Below are 22,458 nucleotides of genomic sequence, written 5' to 3'. Positions count from 1 at the left end.
TTTAAATCAGATGAATAGACAATGATGACCAAAGCGCAACTTGTAGATTCTTCTGACCTTCTCAATAGCTTTTGCTATAATATCTTTTCTATTTGGAAAGGGGAGAGCCTTGTGCTGAAGTGATGCTATGCCTAATCAAATAGAAGGTGCTCCCAGGAGTATCTTGTATTACTCTACTACCAGTGCTAGGAAGCAAGAATGTCTGCAGGAGAAAGGTCGTGGAGTCAAAATAGTATTTGAGACTTCCATATTGACTTTTTAAAATCTCCCCAGTATGTATCATGCAGTGATGAGCTAAATCTATACCATTTGTATCTAGCATCAACATTAAATCTAACAGAGTTGCAAACCAGGAAGTCTTAGCTTGAAATTTATGTTTGCATTAAGATGATTAAGTTAACCATTTATAATATTTTTTTGGCTCTATGCATCTGTCTGTGTGAATATTAGTTGGAGTGTATTTTTTTTACAGATGAAAACAATCAATAGCTATTTTATAACTCTACTTTCCCATCTTTCAAGATATAGCATTGTTCACAGAGAACTTTATATATCAAATTACAAAGGAATAACTTTATTGGAAAAGCCATTAAGGCCTAGGTTTTGCCCCATGTATTTGGAAATAGCTGAGTAGAATTCCTTTCTGGTTTAATTGGCACGTTCATTCTCCATTTTATATATTATATTTTGGGTAGGTTTTTACATTTTATATGGTTATCTCTGAATTTATTTTTTGTTCTGTTTCTTTTCTTTTTGCTGTAGTGTCATATTTTGTCCAGAGTCACATTGCCTTAGGTTAGGTGGTCCTATAAATAAATAAAAATTAAATATTAACAATTTCTGAGAAGATTCTTGGCCACTCATTGTGAATGGTAATATGTAAGTCCCTGAAGATTAATCCAGTTGCCAACTGTTGGTTTTTTTCCCTTTTCCCTTGAAGTTACAGAATTCAATATATACTATATAACTACTACTGCTATTACTACTACTTCCACTATGACAATGATGATGATGCAGATTTTCTGTCAATGCTCAACCTTAGCTGTACATCTATAGATGCTATTAAGAGAGGATATTTGTAACTCAGGGTTGAAATGAGGGGTCCTTGGTGCTCTCTAAGCTTGGTTGTTTTCTTGCAGACATGCTGATAATGTTACTTACTCCTGTTACTCAGGAGATTTGATATAATTGATCATGGAATCTTTCTGGATTAACTGCAATGACTGAAAGTAAAAGTGTTGAAGTAGCTCTCCTTTCTATGTATCTGAATTCACTTGGTTTTGATGGGAGAGGTGAGATTAAACCAAAGCTCCTGATTTTCCAAATAATCTAAATGGTTCCATGACATGAAACATTTTTATTGCTATAGTAGTGTAGCAATAAAATGTTCTATGTACTACCTATATAGACTTCCAGACAGATCCTTTTTAGATGCATTTCAGTTGGATTTTTAAGAATAAGTTAAAAATAAAATAGCAAAATACTTTGTTTAATAGAAACAAATTTCCTTTGCCTTTATGCATTTGCCCTGTGCATATATGAGCCTAATTCTAAAATAGAACTGTTTATTTGAAAGCAATAACAAATTTTGAAATTGGACATCTGACTAACTCTCGTTTTCCTTATCTCCTGGAAAATTTTTTATGGAAAAACAATTTTGGGGTATAATTTTTTGGGGTAACAATTTTTCCCCTCTGCCTTTTGAAACAAGTAGTAAATATACTAGAGCTTCTCCTTGAACAAGTGAGTACACCAACTGAACACAGCTTTTAAAATAAATTTTTATATGTAATACTATAATACATCAATAGAATTGTACAAAAATACAAATAATATGATTTCTTTTAAAAAAATTGCAACACAATAGATTCATTCAGGGCCGGATTTTCCTATAGGCTAACTAGGCTTCAGCCTAGGGCCTCAAGATCAAGAGGGGCCTCAAGATCAAGAGGGGCCTACATTCAAATTGTTAGCAAAATTAAAATTACACTTTCACTATAGGTGAAAGGGCCTCATAAGTGGAATAGCCTAGGGCCTCTTTTCATCTAAATCCGGCCCTGGATTCATTCATCCCTTATGGTAGAAATCATGCATATAAATAGTAGATTGAAAAATGTATTTCCCCTGCATAGACATTTTAAGTTGTTTTACCTTAAAGTGGTCTCTCTTTTGGGTTGGTGGAAACTGAAATTATGGAAATTAGGCTTTCTAATTCCTGGTATATATAAACTCCAAATAGTAGCTGTTGCTAGCATAAATTATATCACAAGGCTAAGATTTCAGTTAAAGAGCTATGTACAAGGGAGGAAAGGTTTGTGAATGAAATATTGTAGGATGTGTCTGTTAACCAGGTTATTTGCTTTACTGCATTAATCAAGCACAAATTTAAAACTGGTTATTAGTTCATATTGAAATGGAGATGAGTGCCACCCCCTATAGTTGGCAATGCTAGCGGAATAAAATCCTCAAGGATTCCTTTTCTCCTTCCTTTCTATTAGTTCATATTGCTTTTCTGATTAAATCTTAGGTTTGCTCTGTATTAATGTTGTAATTTTAATTATTTTTCTTATAAATCACTCTGGGATATATGATGGAAGGGGTAAGTAAATCCATGTTGTATCTAGAAAATACTGTATATCTGGTCCATCAATATACTGTATATTCAGCTCAGGACTTTGAACACAAGTTCCCTCCAACAAAGTTGAACATTGCATTATTTAATTATTCTGGCTTCAAATTGGCATGTCAGTCTTAGTGTTATAACATTGCAAGGAATTCAAGGTCTAAAGATAGTTCCTCTTGAACTATAATACAAGAAGATTTAATAATGCCTAACAGCTATGATAAAGAAGTGTATACAGAAAGAGAGAAACCAGAACTATTTTTAGATTTTTGACATTAAAATAGACAGCTCAATAAGGCAGTTTGAGCAGCCCATATTGTAGCAGGAACCATGAAAATAGTTGTTACTTTAGTTTCTTTCATTTAACTCAAGGTTTGTTGAAGATTATGATGTCAAAAGGTTAATATAAATAACTATTTAATGTCACGTGAATGTTTTGTTTAAACTTCAAAGCTTTTACACACAATAACCTTTATTCTGAACAAGACAGATTAAAATGTAGCTATTGATGAAGATGAATATAAAGAAGATTCTATTTTCAGGGTTAAGAGAGAAAAAACTCAGCAATAATATTTGCAATCTGACCATATAAACAGATAGGTCTCCTTAGCTAACCTTAGGGGACCACATGAACATGGCCATATAGTTTTCTTTATATCAAAGTAGAAGTAATCAGCCTGTTGGGATTTTATTTATTTATTTTATTTTCCAAGCTTGTTTCCAGCCCCGGGCTTTTTTAATATTGTCTAATTCAAGAATGAACTGTAATTGCCACTGCTTAGCCTTTTTCTTAATCAGTGGAGATTTTGCCAACTACTGTGAAGGCAATAGCTAACTACTTCCATGTGGAAAGTTTGAAAACTCAAGGGAACCTTTAACTTTACCATGTAGAGCAGCAGATAGCAGCAGAAAGAAGATCTTAGCATTTGCTGTATGTCTCCTAAAAGTGGACAATCTTTTCACTTGCCTTTGAAAATCAGAAACAAAGAAGTAAAGCCCTAAGTGCCTTCCCCTCTCCTTTCACAATGCCAAAACATCAGAACAGCTCTTGTATCTTGATAAAATGAAATAAAGTTTGTTTTATTATTAATAACCAAGAGATTAACCAAAGGTGCTTTTTCAAGAGACAACTGGACTTTCTGATTTTTCTTGATGTTTCACTTTTCATCCAAGACGCTGAAGAAGCTTCTTGGATGAGAAACAAAATGTCAAGAAAAATCAGAAAGTCCAGCTCCCTCTTGAAAAAGCACCTTTGGGACAGCCATGACCTGGATGACTAAGAATCTCCAAAGACAAGGGACTGGACCTTTCCTAACAATGTATGTTCAAATCCCAAGATGACCAAAGAAATCAAGTGTTTCAGTTTGTACCTCCACAAAAAGGTGAAAGCGATTGTTCATGTATGAAGATTCTCATGATGCAGATGCTTTTCATTTTAAAGTTAAACTCTGATATGATGCACTGTGAAGGTCATATTTATAAGAATATTGGAGGAATCAAATGTGGTTTAAGGTGGTCATTTCATCCGTGTAACATTCTATATGGTTAGGTACTATATGCTTACTAATTACTGTTAGTACCAGGGGCGGATTTCAAAACCCATCACTACCGGTTCACTCATGGGCACGCTTGTGCTCACGCTCACACATGATGCTTCTGCGCATGCAAGTGGGCAGATCCGGGTTACCGGTTGCTACCAGTTCGCCTGATCTGGGGCGAACCGGTAGCAACCCACCACTGGTTAGTACTGGTGAGTCAGTTGCCCTTCAGATAGATCACTTAAGTTTCTTCGATGTAAATGAAATGCTATGCAGAGATAAAAATGATTTTAGGAAGGGTGAATAGAATGATATAGTAGGATACTATTGAAACATAATGATTAATGTTAAATTGAAAATAAAGGATGTTGCAAACATTCTTTTTAATATTTAGTCAGGATTGTATTTCACAATTCAAATAGGTAACAGTTATATTAATGAATAATAATCTATGCAGATCCATAGATCTATTTGCAAGTAAACATGGATATAAATTATATAAATATAATCCAGAAGATTATTTCAGACCAGACTGAATAATAAGCACTGAAAAATAATTGTCTGATTTCAGATGCTGAATATTACATGTTTTCTCTTGGGAAATATTTTTAACTCAAAGATTGAATGCACATATAAAAATTAGTTTAAAACAGCCATGGTTTGTTTATGTGGCTACATAAACTATACAATGAACATTGCAATTGTAATTGTGAATCAGTTACAGCTTCACTGGCTGCATGATCCAGTCAAATTGAAGTGCTGAAGCAGCACTAAAATAAAGTTGAAATATTTTTGGCTTAATTTTCTGACTTATGCGCAGTTCTTTCTATTCTGTAAATGCAAATATTTTTTGTAGATGATTGAGAACTGAGATGGCTATCTTTAAACTCTACTTTAATGCTTCTGAATTTTTTGCAATTTTATATAAATAAATAAATAAATAAAATGGGATAGAACTTTAAAAAAAGTGAAAAGCAAGATGAAATGATAGGATAGCTGAGGAAGCAATGGGTATCTAAAAGATTAGTATAAGAATGTGAGTTTGTGAGCCTCTTAAATTTGCTTGAAAAACCATTACATTAACTAAAACTAGGATTAGAACTGTATGCTGCATTTAATGTTAGAAGTAAATTAAAATATAATACACAAAAGCTTCAGTATTATTTAAAACTTAAGAAACATTGGAAGAAAATTAGAAGAAATTTCTCATTAGTCATACTAGAGTATTTCAAGAAAGCCAGAGGCTGAATGTAACAGTACATATTTGTATAGCCTATATCCTTGAAGTAGATAAATAGTAGGAATGTGGAGAGGCTCTAAAATGGGTGTTATTTGAAGTTGTGGCTGTCAATCTGCACAATCAAAGGATGGACTGTAAATTAGCCATTTAGGACATGACCACTAACTTGATAATGTCTCTTTGGTTGCACAAAATTTTGTCAGTCCCAAAGCAAAGCACTGAAAACACTGTATTGGTCAAGTCAGACTTTCATCATCTAATATACTTTCCTGGATAATCTGTGGTAAACCTGAAAATGCCTCATTTGACAGATTGGTCTTGCTATCAGGTGAGCTAATTTTTAAAAAGATGCTTAATGATTAATTACTTCGTTAATGTAATGCCCATTTTTTAGAATATTTGCTATTAGGATATAACTGTGTAGATAGATTTCATTTCAGACAAGTTTTTAAACCAGAGTTGCATGCTAATTGAATATTATATAATGCCTAGGTATCTTTTCTAAATATTTATTCCCACCAATAGTGGAATGAAAAGTGACTAAAAATTGGAAAATTTAGAGAGTAAGGAAAAATTGTTTGAAATACCAGCATTTTTTATTGGCTCGTGAATGTAGCATAGATAATTCTGATGCAAGCAATAGCAATAACAATCTACTTGTATTAACATTCAAAGGATATAGATTTCAAGTGGAAATATAATTTGTCACACTGCTACCAAATTTCTGTATCAGAAATTTGTATATCAGGCTTACAAAGGAAAAGTAACATTTCAGGATTTTTTCCCTATTCTTTTCAGGTTCAAGCCCACCTGGAAAATCCAATGAGGTATCACATTCAGCAAATTCCACAGAATCAAGTGAAACCATTCCTGAAACTGGATACCAAGTTATCTAACCAATCTCTACCACTGCCTCATTCCCAATCTGTATCTTCTTCAGGATCTACACCTATAATAAAGAGTGGTCATGTGCCACCTACTAGTAATATCAGCATTCCTGAAGGTCCAGTAATCAAGATACTAACTCTTGGAGGAGAACATGAAAATGGGGTATGATTTATAGTTGTGAGATTAGTTCAGAGAAGGCTATCATACTAAATGAAGTTAACAAAGAAAACAATTCTCCAGTTTGTTCAGCTCTTGCTGTTTAAATAAGATAGGGTTAAGGAAGGATGACTTCAGACATTAGTTTTATTGATTGCACCATAATCAAGCTTGCATATTAAAAAACCATAACTTCATTGTGTATCCAACTTCCTTTGAACATCAACAAGCAATACATCATCATTAACAAGTCTTTGATTATCATATCATCAGTGCTTAATGATGTATTTTGTATATGATGTGTTAAAAAATAATGTTAGTTTTTTCAAGGTATCTAACCATAGCTGAACAACCTATGTGAAAGGGAAAAAATATTAGGGTTGATGTTTGTTATTGGAGGTTGAAAAGTAAGGTAGGGGGGAAAAAAACCCAACATCCCTTATTTGATCTGTTTTCCCATATTTTTATTTGAGACTTCCTTTCCATTTTAAAAAAAATAGTATTTATTTCATGTAAATATACTATAAGTATTTCTTGTTTCAGCAAATAAGGATTGTAGAACTATTGCATTCTATACTATATAAGCATATTATTTAATAATATAACAGCTTCTATTCTGCAAATGTAGACCACAGGGCTCTCCAGATCTTTAAAGAGGTAGGTTGGTTTGGACAGAGATTGAAATGAATCATTTCTTGGAAATGGTTGTATAAAGCAGTAGGTTGCTTCACTTCTAGGAGTAAAACAATAATATGTATTCTTCCTCATTTTCAAGTTCCATGCCTTTTACTATGGAACAAATTTTTGACCAATTTGAAGCTATTCCAATTATTGGGATTCTCATGCCTCTTCATGACCAAAATACTGATATTCCAAGGATAGAAACTTGTTTTCAAATGCTTTAAGTTCATTTAGTTATTTTTAAAATGTTTAGAACCATTATTTCTGCCATCTAGTCTACCTACTCTTATTTACTCTTTCTCTTATCACTGTCAATTACACATAAATGATTCTAGCTACTAAGATAAATAGTTAATAAGATGTTATTATCATAAGCAGCGGTATAGTTTTGGCTATGTGATGTGTATTCCACTGAGAGAGAAGGAAATATATTTTGGATTAGTCACGTGGATGATTCTAGTTGATTAGAGATAATAAGGAAATAGGATAAAATCAATAAATAACTGAAATCAATTTGATTGGCTGAAGACAAGTCATATTTCAGAGAGGGAGCAGACTTGGACTTCATTGTCTATTTCCTCAAATGGGTATTCTGATTCCCCCACCCCCCCAAATCAACAAGTAACCATTTGGTTAAGTGGTAGATTTTTCTTTTTCTCTGTTCTTTCTTCAAAGAACTCAGAAAGTCTTACATATCGTTTCCAGGTGATCTTTAACCCACATAATATATAGGAACCATTCCAGTTAATTGTAGAAGGATCATGACATTGTGCTCTTTCAGACCATTCTGAATAGATAGGTTTACCAAATATTAGTTTTTTAATTTGGTTTTGCTCTTAAGTTATTATTTTTGAGACTGCAGTCCTCTACTTCATTCAGTATATGTACCATTGATTTTCCTTTGGCATGAACTTTTATAGAATTATACTGTAAGTTTCTTTATTAACTATTCATTTTCACTCATTAGCAATTCTTGTTATATTAGATGGAAGAAGTTATTGATGATATAATCAACATGGAATCAAATTTTAATGATGAAGGGATAAGTCGTATTGAAACACCACTGCTCATGCCAAGAGTGGTAAGTAATTGGCATACTTTTTCATAAGAACAATTGAGAGTGTGGGTCAGAAAATTGTAGTTTGGAATTTTAATCAGGTAAAGTGTGTTGCTTGCACTCGTTTGTCAAACTGTCCTTTGCAATTACAAATTGTAAATGTGTGCCATAGAAAGCTGTATTGTTCAAAGTTGTAAACCTAAATTATAATCAGTGAGGTTGTAGATTCATCTTTTTGCTAGAATGCCTTTAATATTTTTATTTTCTTCACCAGTTTGTAGTCACTTTTTTCAGAAAAAAGTTCATGCAGAACAACATGCATGATTCAAATTCCTTAGCATTTGTTTTATTTTTATTCGCAAGGATAGCATTTATTAAGACAATTTTTATGAAAATATAAATTATTGCCAAAAGAATATATGCCCTACTATTTTAGTATTGATTGATACTAAAATACTTTAATTATTTAAGTATTCTGTAGGTATGAAAAATATGAACAAGAATTGTATATAGTATATATTTACATACTTAACTATTGTTGTTGAAACTTACTGTTGTCAAATATAACAATATTGAAGTACAATTTCCTATATACAAATTACAATTAAGTATAACACATTATTAAAAATTCAAATTCTCTCTATCCAACTTTTCAACATTTATGAACAATTATTAAAAATCAAAATTGTCTCTTCTCATCTCACCAGAAATTGAAGTCTAGCTGTTTTAAACTCCTACACTCAAATATTCATTTAGATCTTTATGGCACCTGAAGTATTGATTGATTGATTGATTGATTGATTGGACTTATATGCTGCCCTTTTTCCACAAGGACTCAGGGCAGCTCACAGCAATAAGCATCAACAAGTCCAAATTAAAATTCAAACAATAAAAGAATCTAAAATTCCTGTTAAAACCCCTTGTAATGTTGTTGATATGAACAATTTCTAGCCAGTAATTACCATGAGTATTAAAGTTTAGTACATATTTGAAGGGAAAGGAGCTGACTAAATACTAACACCTCTATCTCTAATCTTAGCTGACTGGAAAAGGCTGCATAAGATATCAAGGCAAATGATTTTGTCGAGCACATTTTACATTAGATCAGGCATAAATTCCAAGGAGGAATCAAAGGTCATTTGTTTTTGTCAGCTTCAGCAACTGTCAGTATGTCATGAGTACAAACTTGACAAAAAACAAAAATTAACAAGAAAAACAAAATCAAATTATGTAAAGTGTCCATACTGAGTTTTTAAAATAACTATTTACTTAGTTAAGCGTAATGAATGCTATATAGTATGATTCAATAGGGCTGAGTGATGAGAATTGAAGAGTTGGCTTTGGTATACCATTAAGTGTAGCCCCTTTGATGAAAAAGTTTAAGGTAAATTTCCCAAAAGGGGAAATTGGATATGAGATGGGTGGCAAATAAATTTCCTAAATAAATAAATATGAAAAAAATATAAATTGATCATTTATATAAGCTGTATCCACCAAACGTGCTGCAATTAACTATTTCTAGCAAAGAACAAGAAAAGTTGTACGGACCTTTTAGTGTTGTTCCCATTGGTTTTAGTGAATTGGCAAATGTTCTGAACTTTCAAGTTGATCTGATATGTAATTGCTAAATGCACTAATACTGAGAAAGAAACAGTGCATCCATATGCTGTGCATAGATGATGATTATCAGCAATGGAAAGCAAAGCTTTCCCCTCAGTTCAGATTCTGCTGAAATATAGCTGGGTAGAATGTGGAAAGACATTGTATATTGAGTGTGTGCCATCTATAGCACACATGGAATCCATTTTGACATGAATATTGTATATTATTTCCTTCTCTCTTACCAAAGCTTGTTGTCTTATTTGGTATAGCGTTCATGTGCACGGTGAGACATATGCAGATGAGCATTTCAAGAAATGCCTCCTAATCTGTAACTTGCAAAATGACTTCATTTTTCTTTTATTTCAATAGGAGGTGGTTTCAGGTAGAACTATCTTTTGATACCATCTTTCCGGTTAAGTAAGATATAATTGTGTAATTTTATGATGAGGATGTGATTTCATAGAGCTGTTATATCTCAATGTGGTCTGTTTCCTCTCGCTGACATCTAGTGTATTCCTAGATCTATATGTACAATAATATTTGTTCAAAAGTAACTAGGCTTTTGAAACAATTCAGCTGCCATAGTGTTTTGTTCTGCCTAATTTGTATGTAAAATATTTATACAACATTTTTGTTTCAGATAAAACTTGTCATAAATTGGAATTTAGTTGGTAAATACTTGCTTGCTATGTAAAGAACAAACTACTAGGTCACCTCATTTCTTTTAAATCAATACAATTTATTTCAGTATAGAACGCCTGCCTGCCGAACCTGACATTCACTCTGCCTCCCCTTTGCCCCCATGCAAATATTTTTGGAGTGATCTTTGGCTGTGTTTCTTCATCATGGCAGCTTAGCATCTTATAGACATTCAACTTTTTACTTTGCATTTATTGCTGATAAAAACACAATACCTTTCTTGTTGCTTATTTCTATACACCTTATTAAAATATGTATCTCAGTATCATAGGATTTGGCATGACATTCTTAGCAATCTTGGTAGTTCTTGGCAGTATCCATTTTTCCTTATTAACATTTAATACATTTAATTTAGTATTGTACCCAAAATATATCTTCATATTTCACAAATTGAGTAAGTTATAAAGTTTTTAACTTGAGGGCTGGGTGCAATAAAAGGGAGTAAGCTTCAATCAAAATACATATAATATTCTGCAGGTAGAATATGTCTGGTTGATGCATTTTATGGCCCCATTTTAGTATAATGTGAAAGTGGGGTCTGCAAATCACCTACCACATGAACAAATGTATATCTGGCATCCAAATGATCATTATACAAATTGTATAGCAATCACAATCACATAGATCACTTACAGAAAAACCCACTGTTAATGTGTAGAATTTCTGTTGAAAAGGATTGATATCAGTCCAACTAGGTAGACTAAACTAGGAAATCAGCTCCAAAGAAAGACTAAAACTATACTTTGTTCAGTGGTGAGTTGCTAACGGTTTGCCCCGGATCGGGTGAACCGGTAGTGGCAGCGGCGGGAGGCTCCAGCCACCCGCCTAGTCGCTTCTGCGCATGCACACCCACAAACGAACCGGTAGCGACGGGTTTTGCTGACTTTGTTGGGATTGGCTATAACAACAGATTCTTGCAAGCCTGATTGTGCTTTACCTCCTTTTATTTTATACCTTTGTTGTTTGCTATATATTTGTCCTTTGGACAGCCCATATACTTTCCTTCTGTGGAAGCATTAAAACTTTAATATATATTTAAAAAAGAATGGACAGAGAAGAGGAAACATTTGAACATTAAATCTTTTGGGCATTAATGACACACTGCTAATTTATTATCATGCCATTTTAAGAGGGTTTTGCTTTGCTTTCTTTTGCTACTCCGAAATAATCATGTCCTTTAAAAGATTAAAAGATTATTTAAAATGTGAGTTTTAATGTGGATTGAATGCTTCATTTTATTTTTAGAATGAGAGAAGTCCCATATTGGCAAGAGGCAGTCTTCTCATATTCATTGCAGTAAATATTTAGATCCTTGTAGTATAGTGGTTAAGATGTTAGTGGGAATGCCTGTGAGGTGAGGTCAAAAAAGCCAAAATGACAGCCACAACAGTCTTTGGGTTAATCACTCGCACGTTTCTTTATATTCTGCTATAGAATTGTTCTCAATAAATAACCACAAGCTGATACTTTAAAGGTATCAAGAAGATACCTTAAAGTCTGGCTTAAGGAAAGATCTTGTTTTACACTATGAGAAAGTCAGTCCTGTCCAAAGATAGATATATTCTACTGGAAATGAGCTAAAAACTCATGTGATCAGAAATCTAGCACTGAAATGGATATTGTGGCATTGTATGTTCTACAATGCGGTGGCTCAGTGGCTAACATGCTGAGCTTGTCGATCAAAAGGTCGGCAGTCCCTAGTGTCGTGTAACAGAGTGAGCTCCCATTACTTGTCCCAGCTTCTGCCAACCTAGCAGTTTGAAAGCACGTAAAAATGCAAGTAGAAAAATAGGATTCCGGTGCTTAAAAGTGATAAACAACTGAAAGTCTGGCAAACTGGAGTGAATAAGTTTGTCTGGAACGAGAAAAAACCGAGAGTGAAATTGAAAATCATGCAAGATGTTCCAGAAAGGGGAGGTCTTAAACTTCCAAACCTACAGTTATATTATGAAGCAGCAGCTTTGACTTTAGCAAGTGATTGGTTTGGAAGGAAAAAGACTGGAATACTGAACATAGAAAGTTTTGATCTTGAATTTGGATGGCATGCTTATTTATTCTATGATAACAAAGTGGATAAAGTATTCAAAAGCCATATACTTAGAGATTCTTTGATGAGAGTTTGGAAGAAGCACCGATTCAAATGGGATTATAAAATACCGCTATGGCTGGATCTTGGTCATATTATGTGGAATACAAATATAATGTCACTCGGGGGGTTTTTATACAAAGAGGTTCTTTTTACAGATGCGGGCAGATGGCAGTTGAAGACATTACAGACACTGTTGGACGAAGGGATTAACTTAACTTGGCTTCAATATAATCAACTACAATTGAGATGGAAAGAGGACCAAAAAATTGGTATTATGTTGCATGAGGAAGAACTGGTTAGACATATAAAAGAGAAAGGTCCAATGCATATTAAAAGACTTTATAATGTTTTGTTAGAAAGGGATTCAGAAACTGAATTAATTAAAGACTGTATGATTAAGTGGGCACAAAATTTTGAAGAACCAGTGATGTTGGAAACATGGGAAAAAATTTGGGTTCAGAATGTTAAATTTACACAGTCGCAGAATTTGAGGGAAAATTTTTACAAAATGTTTTATAGATGGCATTTAGACCCTAAGAAATTGTCGTGTATGTACCCTAATGTTCAGCCAAAATGTTGGAGGTGTGATTGTACAGATGCTACATATTATCATATTTGGTGGACCTGTAAGAAAGTTAAGGCTTTTTGGATAAAAATTTGGTGGGTCATGCAGAATGTTTTGAAGAAAAAAATTCAATTTTTTTCACAATTGTTTCTATTGGGTATAGCTAAGGGTTTTACAGTGGATGAAACAAAGTTGATTTTGTATATGATTACAGCAGCGAGATTGTTGATAGGTAAATATTGGAAAAATGAAGCTTTGCCTACTGTTCAAGAATGGATTTTGAAGATGGCCAGTTTCGCTGAGATGGCGAAGATTTCAGCATATTTAAAAGACCGCTCACAAGAGACTTATGAATGTGAATGGAAAAAGTGGATAGATTATGTGCAGAACAAATATCAAACTAGGAAGTATCAAATAGCTTTTCATTGATAGTATTATATTATATTAAGATAGAAATATTTGAACTATGTGAAGATGATAAATGATATGGGGGTTGGGGGGGGTTCAAGGTTTTTTATATAAAGGGGATAATGATGGGGTACATTCTATGGAAGTCCGGGGGGGAGGGGAGGGTTAGGGGGGGGTTAGGGAGGGTGGGTTGGGGAGTTTGGGGTGGGTTAGGGGGGTGAAAATGGGGTGAAAATGTAATTGTAAAACTTTTACAATAAAAAAAAAAAAAGAAAAATAGGGACTACTTTGGTAGGAAGGTAACAGCGCTCTGTGCGCCTTCGGCGTTTAGTCATGCTGGCCACATGACCATGGAGATGTCTTCAGACAGCACTGGCTTAGAAACGGAGTTGAGCACTGCCCCTAGAAGCAGCAACATTCTTTACCTATGTTCTAATCTGAATCCTATTTGAAGAAAAGGACCACAGCATAATTACATATCAGCTGTTGACCTATTCTTTGAAAGATTTTCTAGTTAATACTGCTGCTATGTTTCCATTATCTAGCCTGAACACTATTCTCCTTGGATGTTCTGCTTTTCAAATATTGTCTGCCTCATCCATCTGCTTACTATATAATCAAACTCAGCATTTTTGCTTACGTAGTACAAAGACAAGTGTTACCTTGAAGATAAAAGGTCTTGTAGATGGGCAGTTAAATCACAGAGAATTGAAAATAAACAACTAAAGTTACTTCAAGGTCATTTCTGTAATTTGCGGCGAATAAGACAGTCTCTCAGCCTGTTTATGAACAGGCTTAATATAGGCTAGGACAAATAGAATACACAAAGCTGTGCTGTTTCCTCTCCAGTTTAGAAGGGGAAATATATTTTGATAGTTTTGTTTCATTGTATAGGTAGTTGCATTAGAGGCAGTGGATCAGTTTGCATTAAAAGGGCCAAAGTCAATGCATATTTGATCATTCATCTGCAAAGACATGAACATATTGGTTAGTTAAATTGAATAAACCTAAAGATGAAATGATAAAAAAGGAAACAAATATTGAACAAATTCTATTTTAGTTAATTAAAATGAACCACAAAATGCATTTTTCTATCAATAAAATTTTCTATTAATAAAAATACTACTATATTCTTAAACTTTTGAAGCACTGTCATTGATGACTGCATTTTAAATCAGTGTGTCTGAGGTTTAAACTGAAGACCTATTTTTTAAATTTTCTCCTTGGAAATTACCAGAAAATCAAGTATTTTGTCACAATCTATGCCCCATACTTTCTAATTAATTATAGGCTAAAAATGGGTTCTTAATGCTGCTCTGTTGAGAAAAATTGTAACCGATAACTAGTTAAATTAGAAGCACCTGTTAAATTAACAGGTGAACAAAATAAACAAGTAAACTAGTTTAAATTTTGAATTAACTGAATGTAGAAAGAAACTTTCAGTGAATGCTGGACAGATATCAATCGCGATTTTAACATGGCCCAGACAGGATTGATTTCACAAATAAGTACAAAGTAGTTCTTAACAGAACATCTGGTTATTTATAACTGAATGAATGAATTTATGATGTGAATGTGATGTATCTGTAGATTCAATGTCTGACAGCTGTTTCAGGTATGTTGCCTTAAGATGATAGAAGTATAAATGTAAGCATGGATAATAGTGACTGCTACAGTAAACCAGGTAGAGATTGGGAAACCAGATTACAAATGGGTTCATAGCAGTGGTGGGTTGTCCCCGGTTCGCACCAGTTCTATAGAACCAGTAGTAAAACCGGCGGGAGGCTCCGCCCACTGACCCTGACATCATCAAAACGCTTCTGTGCTTGCACAGAAGAGCACACATGCATGTGAGCAAAGTGTGCGCACGCGTGCAGCCCTGCTACCAACTGGTAGTAAAGGTAAGTAGAACCCAGCCCTGGTTCATAGAAATAATAAATATATTAGGTTGTAGATAAGTATGACTACCTAATGAACAGAACACTAAGGGAAGACATGATAGCAATCTTCCAATATAGAAAGATGTCACAGGGAAAAAGGTGTGTCTTTAGTCTCTATGATATCTTAGAATAGCACAATGGAAGGAAGCCTTACAGAGACAAATTCAAATTCAAGAAGTAATTTTCTAATTGCTAGAGCTATTAAGCAGTGGAACAGCATATCTCCTAGAATGTGTCCCATCTCTAGAGGTTTTCAAACAACATTTGGACAGCCATTTGTATAGTGTCTGAGGATTCCTATTCTGTGCAGACATTGGACTAAAATGCTTTCAAGGTCCCGTTTAACAAATATTGCCTGTTAATAGATCAAGCCATTTGTAGTAAAATGCCTCTGAACTAGGTAAACTAGCAATATCCAATATAGGAAAACTTAACAGTTAAAATAGAATCAAAATAATAGTCAAGAAAAATCCAAGCTGGCCCAAATGTCACGATAGGAAATTATTTATTCAAAAAACAAGCTATGAATTTTTCTGTAAAATGCATGCTAGAAAGGTGTTTTGTGTGTGTGTGTGTGTTTTGTTAACTCCCAATATGCAACACCCTAGACTGGACAGATATAGCTAAATGAGTTATGTGTGCGATTCAAGGTGTTGGTTACCACTTTTAAAGCGCTCCATGGCTTAGGACCAGGGTATATACGAGACCGCCTTCTGCCATCAACAACCTCCCACTGGCCAATACGCTCCCACAGAGAGGGGCTCCTCAGGGTGCCGTCGGCCAAACAATGTCGACTGGCGACACCCAGGGGGAGAGCCTTCTCTGTGGGGGCACCAGCCCTCTGGAATGAGCTGCCCTAGAGCTTCATCTTAGTCCCGACCTGCGCACTTTTCACCGCGCCCTTAAGACCCTTCTGTTCCAGCAAGCTGGACTGGCCTAGTACGAATTTTAAAATGGGTGTATGTGTGTTTTAATTCACGGGCCAAATTTTTATATTCAATTTTAATTGGTTTTAAATTTTATAAATCTATGTGTTTTAATATGGCTGTACACTGCCCTGAGTCCTTCGGGAAAAGGGCGGTATAGAAATCTAATAAACTTGAAACTTGTTCAAAGATCAAACTCTGATCCCAAGTGTCCAAACTGGACAGTCAAGATCAAACAGATTCCTCAATGATCATCGTTCCTCATGACAGACAAAAGGAAATAACTATTTACACTCTTTATCTTTTATCAGTTTTGTTATTTCAAGGTATAGTGAAAGCCACCAATTTACATGATTTGATCAAATAAGAATATCAATAGCTACTAATCATAATAGCTATATGTATAGAAGTAGAGGCCACTTATGAATTAATATCTTAAAAGTAGCTGACTGGCAGCTGCAGGAATAGAAATGCTCCAGATGACTGATCTTTGGCTTGATCCAGCAAAATTCTTTTATCTTAAATAGAATAAATATACATACTGGGGCTATTTAATAAAATTATTGAAAGACTGGGCACTGTTTTTTCATGTTGTTTTTTTTTTGCAAAAAGTTTTTTTTAATTTTTTTTTTCAAACACACAAATTACATCTTTTTGGAACAGAGCTTTGATCCGGTCATCAATTTGTTCAATTTTTTGTCATCTTTAACCAAATTTTATATATTCTATTTGTCATATCACTTATTTCTTAGTCTTAAATTACATATTTCAACTAATACCATCTTAGAAAAAATTTACTCATATTTACTTAATCAAAAAACAATTACCCTTCTATTAACCCACCTTAAATCTTAACAATTAATACCCCATACTACATTCACAATTCTTATCCTAAATCCTCACTGTTAACAATACAGTTCAAACATGTTTATATATGTCAAAATTATTTCCATTTCTAAAACTTCCTTACATTTATTTATTACTTCATATAGTTCTCATTAAATCTTTATTCCAGTATTACTTTATTTAATTTAAATCTTATAAACAGCAATTAAGTAATTTTTGTTTGTAAATCATAATCATATATTGTTTCAATTTTTCTTTTCTTGTTTGCTTAAGTAAAAAATGTTCAATTTATTACAATTGTTATACATATTTAAACAATATCCCAATTATTATGGCTATCAGTTTTCTCAAATATACCATCCAGCATCTTAATAAAAATTGATTCATTATGTCCATTATTATATTTTCTTTTTACTTAATTTAACCTTTCTTTTGATCATTCCACTGCTATTCGCAGTGTAATCATCTTTATTCCACTGCTAATCCCAGTGTAATCATCTTTGTTTTTTCCACTGTTAATCCCAGTGTAATCATCTTTTTTTCACTGTTAATCTCAGTGTAATCATCTTTATTTTTTTCCACTGTAAATCCAGTGTAATCTCTAGAAACCTTCTTTTATCATTCTACTGTTAATCCCAACATAATCATCTTTTACTTAAATAAATACATTATTAAAAGTATTCAAATTGTTACAATTGTTATAGTTATTTAAACAATATCCCAATTATTATAGCCATCAATTTTCTCAAGTAATACTTTCTAACATCTTAATAAAAAATTGATTCATTATATCCATTAATATATTTTCTTTTAACATAGTCTATTTCTTGTATGTTTTAACTTCAATCCATATTTCATTTCTAAGTTTCTGTAACATATTTCATCTCACATTTATTAATCTCAATATAGTCATTTTATAAATCCAAGTCCTGAACCTTATTTTTCTTAATATCTTCCAACCTTTTATTCTTTTATCATTCACTGTTAATCCCAGTATAATCATCATTATGTTGTTGTAATCTCAATATAATCTCTAGAGACCTTTTTATTATTACTATTCACATAATCAATTACTTATTCATATTTAAACACATTGTCTTTATCTTCTTTATTCTCCACCTCTATAGCTTATTCCTCCTTCTTCATTTTCTTGTCCGCTTATTTATACTCTATTTCAACTTCTGTATCCTCGAATTTTTGTCCTCGGTGCAATATTATAGTTATTTCTCTTATTTCCATTGTCCAAGTCAAATAGATCAATTTGTTCCTTCTCTAATTCCTGCGCCATTTTCCTTTTTAAGTTAATATTATTCCAATTATAAGAGTTCCATTATGATACCTTCTTTTTATTTTTTTTCTCCCAAAGTCAAGCCGCTTGTAGACAAGAAAATCCTCCCCCATAAGTTCTCACGGATGTTATCTGTGAAGTCCATATTTTCCAAAACAAAAACCAAGTTGCAATATTCCTTTTTACTCCAGATGGTCTCTCTGCAATCCACAATTTCTGGTTGTTTAAAAAGTATCCATTTTGTTTCAATTACATAACAATCTTATTTAGCTTCTCTTTTTCTTTTAGGTTTAAAAGTACCAAATCATATTTAAAGTCTAGTCCAAATTTAAATAGCTCTTTTCACTTCTTTTTTCTCCCTTTTTTTCCTTTTATTTGTACATCACTTCTTTTTTTTTTAAAGCTTATTATCCATTCTCTTTGTTTTTCTTAAAATTTAAAAAGAAAGAAAAAAAAGAAAAAAGATCTCTTTATTTCTTTCCAATCCTTTGACCATTATCTAATTGTTTAAGGTTTCCAAATGGTTTTTTCAAAAATCAACTTTCTACGGGTTTTTGTCTCTTTAAAGTTACGTTTCAAAGTCTTCTTTGCCCCCACGCTCCTTAGCCGCTATTTATCATTAGGGGTCTTATAATTGAAATATGTTTCCCTTGTTGTTATTTCATGTCTGGGTTGACTGTCACTCACCCGGCTTCAAAAAACTCCATTCCTTTCCTCTCCTCTCTCCAGCTCTATAGTTAGTCCAGTTGTCCCAGCTTCATGGCAGCTGGGGATGGCTGCCATCCCCCGCTGCTGAGTCACAGAGAGTTCCCTCCGACCTTCGAGAAACTTGCCTGATTCTCTTGGTCATTCAAGGTACCTCTCTTTCTTCCCCATCCCTGCAGGATGGTCCGCAGACCCCTTGGCAGCAGTTTGTCAGCTGGGGTTTTCATGGAGCTCATTGGAGCCTGCTAATTCCCTGACTGTCTCGCTGCGATGCCAAACCGGAAGTTGGCACTCTTTTTTCATCTTATCTACTTCTCTAAACAGCCTTATAAAATTATGCTAAGGGACCCAAAAAAGCCACATTGAATTTTTTTAAGAATCAGTTTGGTCCAGTGGTTAAGGCACCAGACGACCATGAGTTTTAGTTCTTCTTTAGGTATGAAACATAGCTGGGCAACTTTAGGCCAGCCATTTCCTCTCAGCCCAACTCACTTCACAGGATTGTTGTTGTGGGGAAAATATGAGGACATATTTGCCACCTTGTTGAGTTATGGGTAACCTGGGTATTTGCGGGACCGCCTTCTGCCGCTGATAGCCTCCCACCGACCAGTACGCTCCCACAGAGAGGGACTCCTCTGGGTGCCATCAGCCAGGCAATGTCGGCTGGCGACCCCCAGGGGAAGGGCCTTTTCTGTGGCAGCTCCTGCCCTCTGGAACGATTTGCCCCCGGAGATACGAAGGATATCGGATCTCCGGGTCTTTCGCTGTGTCCTGAAAACTTTTCTTTTCCATCAAGCAGGGCTGGCGTGAACCCCCCCCCCCTTTTTAGTCTTTTTTAGTTTTTTAGCTTTTTAAATTGTCAATGGGTTTTAATTTGAATTGTTTTAAATTTGAGCCAAAGTTATGTAATTCTTTTAATAATTTTAAATTTTGTATTGGTATGTGTTTTAGTTCTGGCTGTGCACCGCCCTGAGTCCAGTAGGAGAAGGGCGGTATACAAATTGAATAAAATAAATAAATAAATTTATAAAAATAATAAAAGCAAGACTTTTTAAAAAAGTGATGATAATGACAAGAATGACAAAAAATCATCAGCTCCTAACCCCAACTGTATATAACAGGGGCATATATAAAAAACCTCCATATTTCAATCAAATAAAATACAAACCAATGTTCTATTTTATTATTTTGATTAGCTACTACCAGAGCATATCTGAAATTTAATTGTTAGTGAGTTCTTCGTATTTCTGCAGTTGCATTGTCTAAAGATATCTGGTTAACTATTTGCTGTGTTAAATAACACCAAAGTAAAACATTCCTGGATTGAAGGCCTGCGTCATGTGTTATTCCAGCTAAAGCAAGTCAGATTGCAAAAGAAGGCTTTAGTAGATGTTGTTTTCCAACCATTCACCGCTCAGCATGATATGCTTTCAGTGAAATGATAATCCAGACACTCTTGTGTTCAGATAATATTCAAGAGAGGAGAGCTGGTGTGCAAAAGATCATTGACTTGAGGAGTGCAGATGATGAAGCGCTGGGAGATTTTTTTCTGTACATGCAAGAAAAATGCCTTTAATCAATGCCAGAGCATCCACTCTGCTAGAGTTGATTGACTGGTCTGAAGATGTTTATGAGCCACCTTTGACATGCAAACTGACCACAGCAGAAATAAAGAAGTTCATTGGCGAACCAATGCAAGTACCACAGTGGTCCTGTCATGTCCAATCAATAGGGAGATGTGTGAAACAGGTCACAGAGGCAGAAAGTGGAGTATATACACATGAGAAATGTGAGGGTTATATTAGAGGCCAAGAAGCAAGTTGGCGGATGATATTGAAGAATGAGTCAAAACAAAACTTGATGAAATTTGCTTAAACATTTTTGTAACTCAGATAATTGCTTTCTGATGTTAGATTATGATTGCATGGATTATTTTTTGCTTAGCTAGATAAGATTCATGCAGAAAAAAACTTTATTTTTTGTAGCACAAGGTGGGTTGCAAGAGACTTTTGTGGGGTATATGATCAGATGTGGATTTACCATACCAAGCTAATTGAAATTGTGCAATTGCAAAATAACAGCAGATTTGAATACAGATGTATTCAACAGCAGATGTAAAAACACATATTTTTAGAACCCCTCACTGAAAAAAATTGCAAAAACTAATTTTCACCCCGTTAACTGACAAGCCCACTCAGATTCACAAACGTACGGTAAACATTTAGTGAAACTCTAATATGTATGGTAGTTATTAACAAATTAATCTTCCAGTGATAATGTTAACTTTATAATCAGCACTGCCTTCTTAATGGTCACTGTATCCTTTTCTCCTTTCATATAATTTCATATTTGCTCTTTATTCTTTTGTAACTATCCTGATTCCTTCAGCATACCAACATTATACATATTATTGATAATTTAGGGCAATACTTAATGTAGCTGATGGAATGTATGCTAGTCCATTACACCTGATTCCATCGAAATTTCCAAGTTCTCCACATTTTTTATATTTACACTGAAGTTCAAAAGTACAGTACACTGGAACTGAACAAGGGTTTACTTAGACTAGGGTATTGTCAGCCATCTCAGGAAAACCAGACATGAAACAAGACTAGATGACCTAATTCTGCTTTATTGAAAAGCTACATTAACAGAAGCTTGCAAGTTGAAGTTATAAAATCACTTCCCATCATCACTTTTATCGACTTCATCCAGTGATGGAATTCAAATAATTTAACAACCGGTTCTCTGCCCTAATGACCAGCTGGCTAGGTGTGTCTGGGTAGTCATGTAACTGGGTTGGCATGGCCGGGGAGGGCATGACACAGGACTCGTGTGTTGCTAAGGCAGGACTTCCCTGAGACCCTCCCTCACTCTCATTATACAGATAATCTGCCAGTTACAAATGTAATAGAGCCTGCCAATTACATTTGTAACCTGGGGATTCATTTGATTGAATCACGTTAAATGAACATGATCACTCCTTGCTTTCCCCAATGCATTTGTTAATCAAATGTGCAGGTCTTTAAATGCACATGAGGTATCTCAGGCTGGGGAACAGCATGTGGGGCCTAGTGCTGGAGCAGACCATCCAAGGCCTCCCCCAATCCACTGAGATACCTCATGCTCCCCTGGGGTCCCCACAATTGCTTCTCCACCCCATCCTGCCCTGCTGGGTCTCCACAGACTGGGCCTGCTTTGCTAGCA

At 34.4% G+C, this 22,458-nt stretch overlaps 1 protein-coding gene across 1 annotated transcript in view; it reads left to right on the top strand.

The window, feature by feature from the left end:
• The first annotated feature begins 5,599 nt into the window (after positions 1-5,599).
• TFEC (transcription factor EC) overlaps positions 5,600-22,458 on the top strand; it is a 29,005-nt gene continuing 12,146 nt past the window's right edge. The window contains exons 1-3 of the mRNA XM_034431019.2: positions 5,600-5,729; positions 6,200-6,451; positions 8,112-8,207. Of these exons, the coding sequence (XP_034286910.1) occupies positions 5,697-5,729; positions 6,200-6,451; positions 8,112-8,207 (381 nt within the window). The 5' untranslated portion in view covers positions 5,600-5,696. The remainder of the gene's footprint in view (positions 5,730-6,199; positions 6,452-8,111; positions 8,208-22,458) is intronic.

This window comes from Pantherophis guttatus, chromosome 7 (genome assembly GCF_059756535.1).
Source record: "Pantherophis guttatus breed Tessera chromosome 7, ASM5975653v1, whole genome shotgun sequence".
Taxonomy (NCBI): Eukaryota; Metazoa; Chordata; class Lepidosauria; order Squamata; family Colubridae; genus Pantherophis; species Pantherophis guttatus.
Note: the sequence above shows the minus strand (reverse complement) of the source record. Positions and strands in the feature narration are given on the sequence as shown.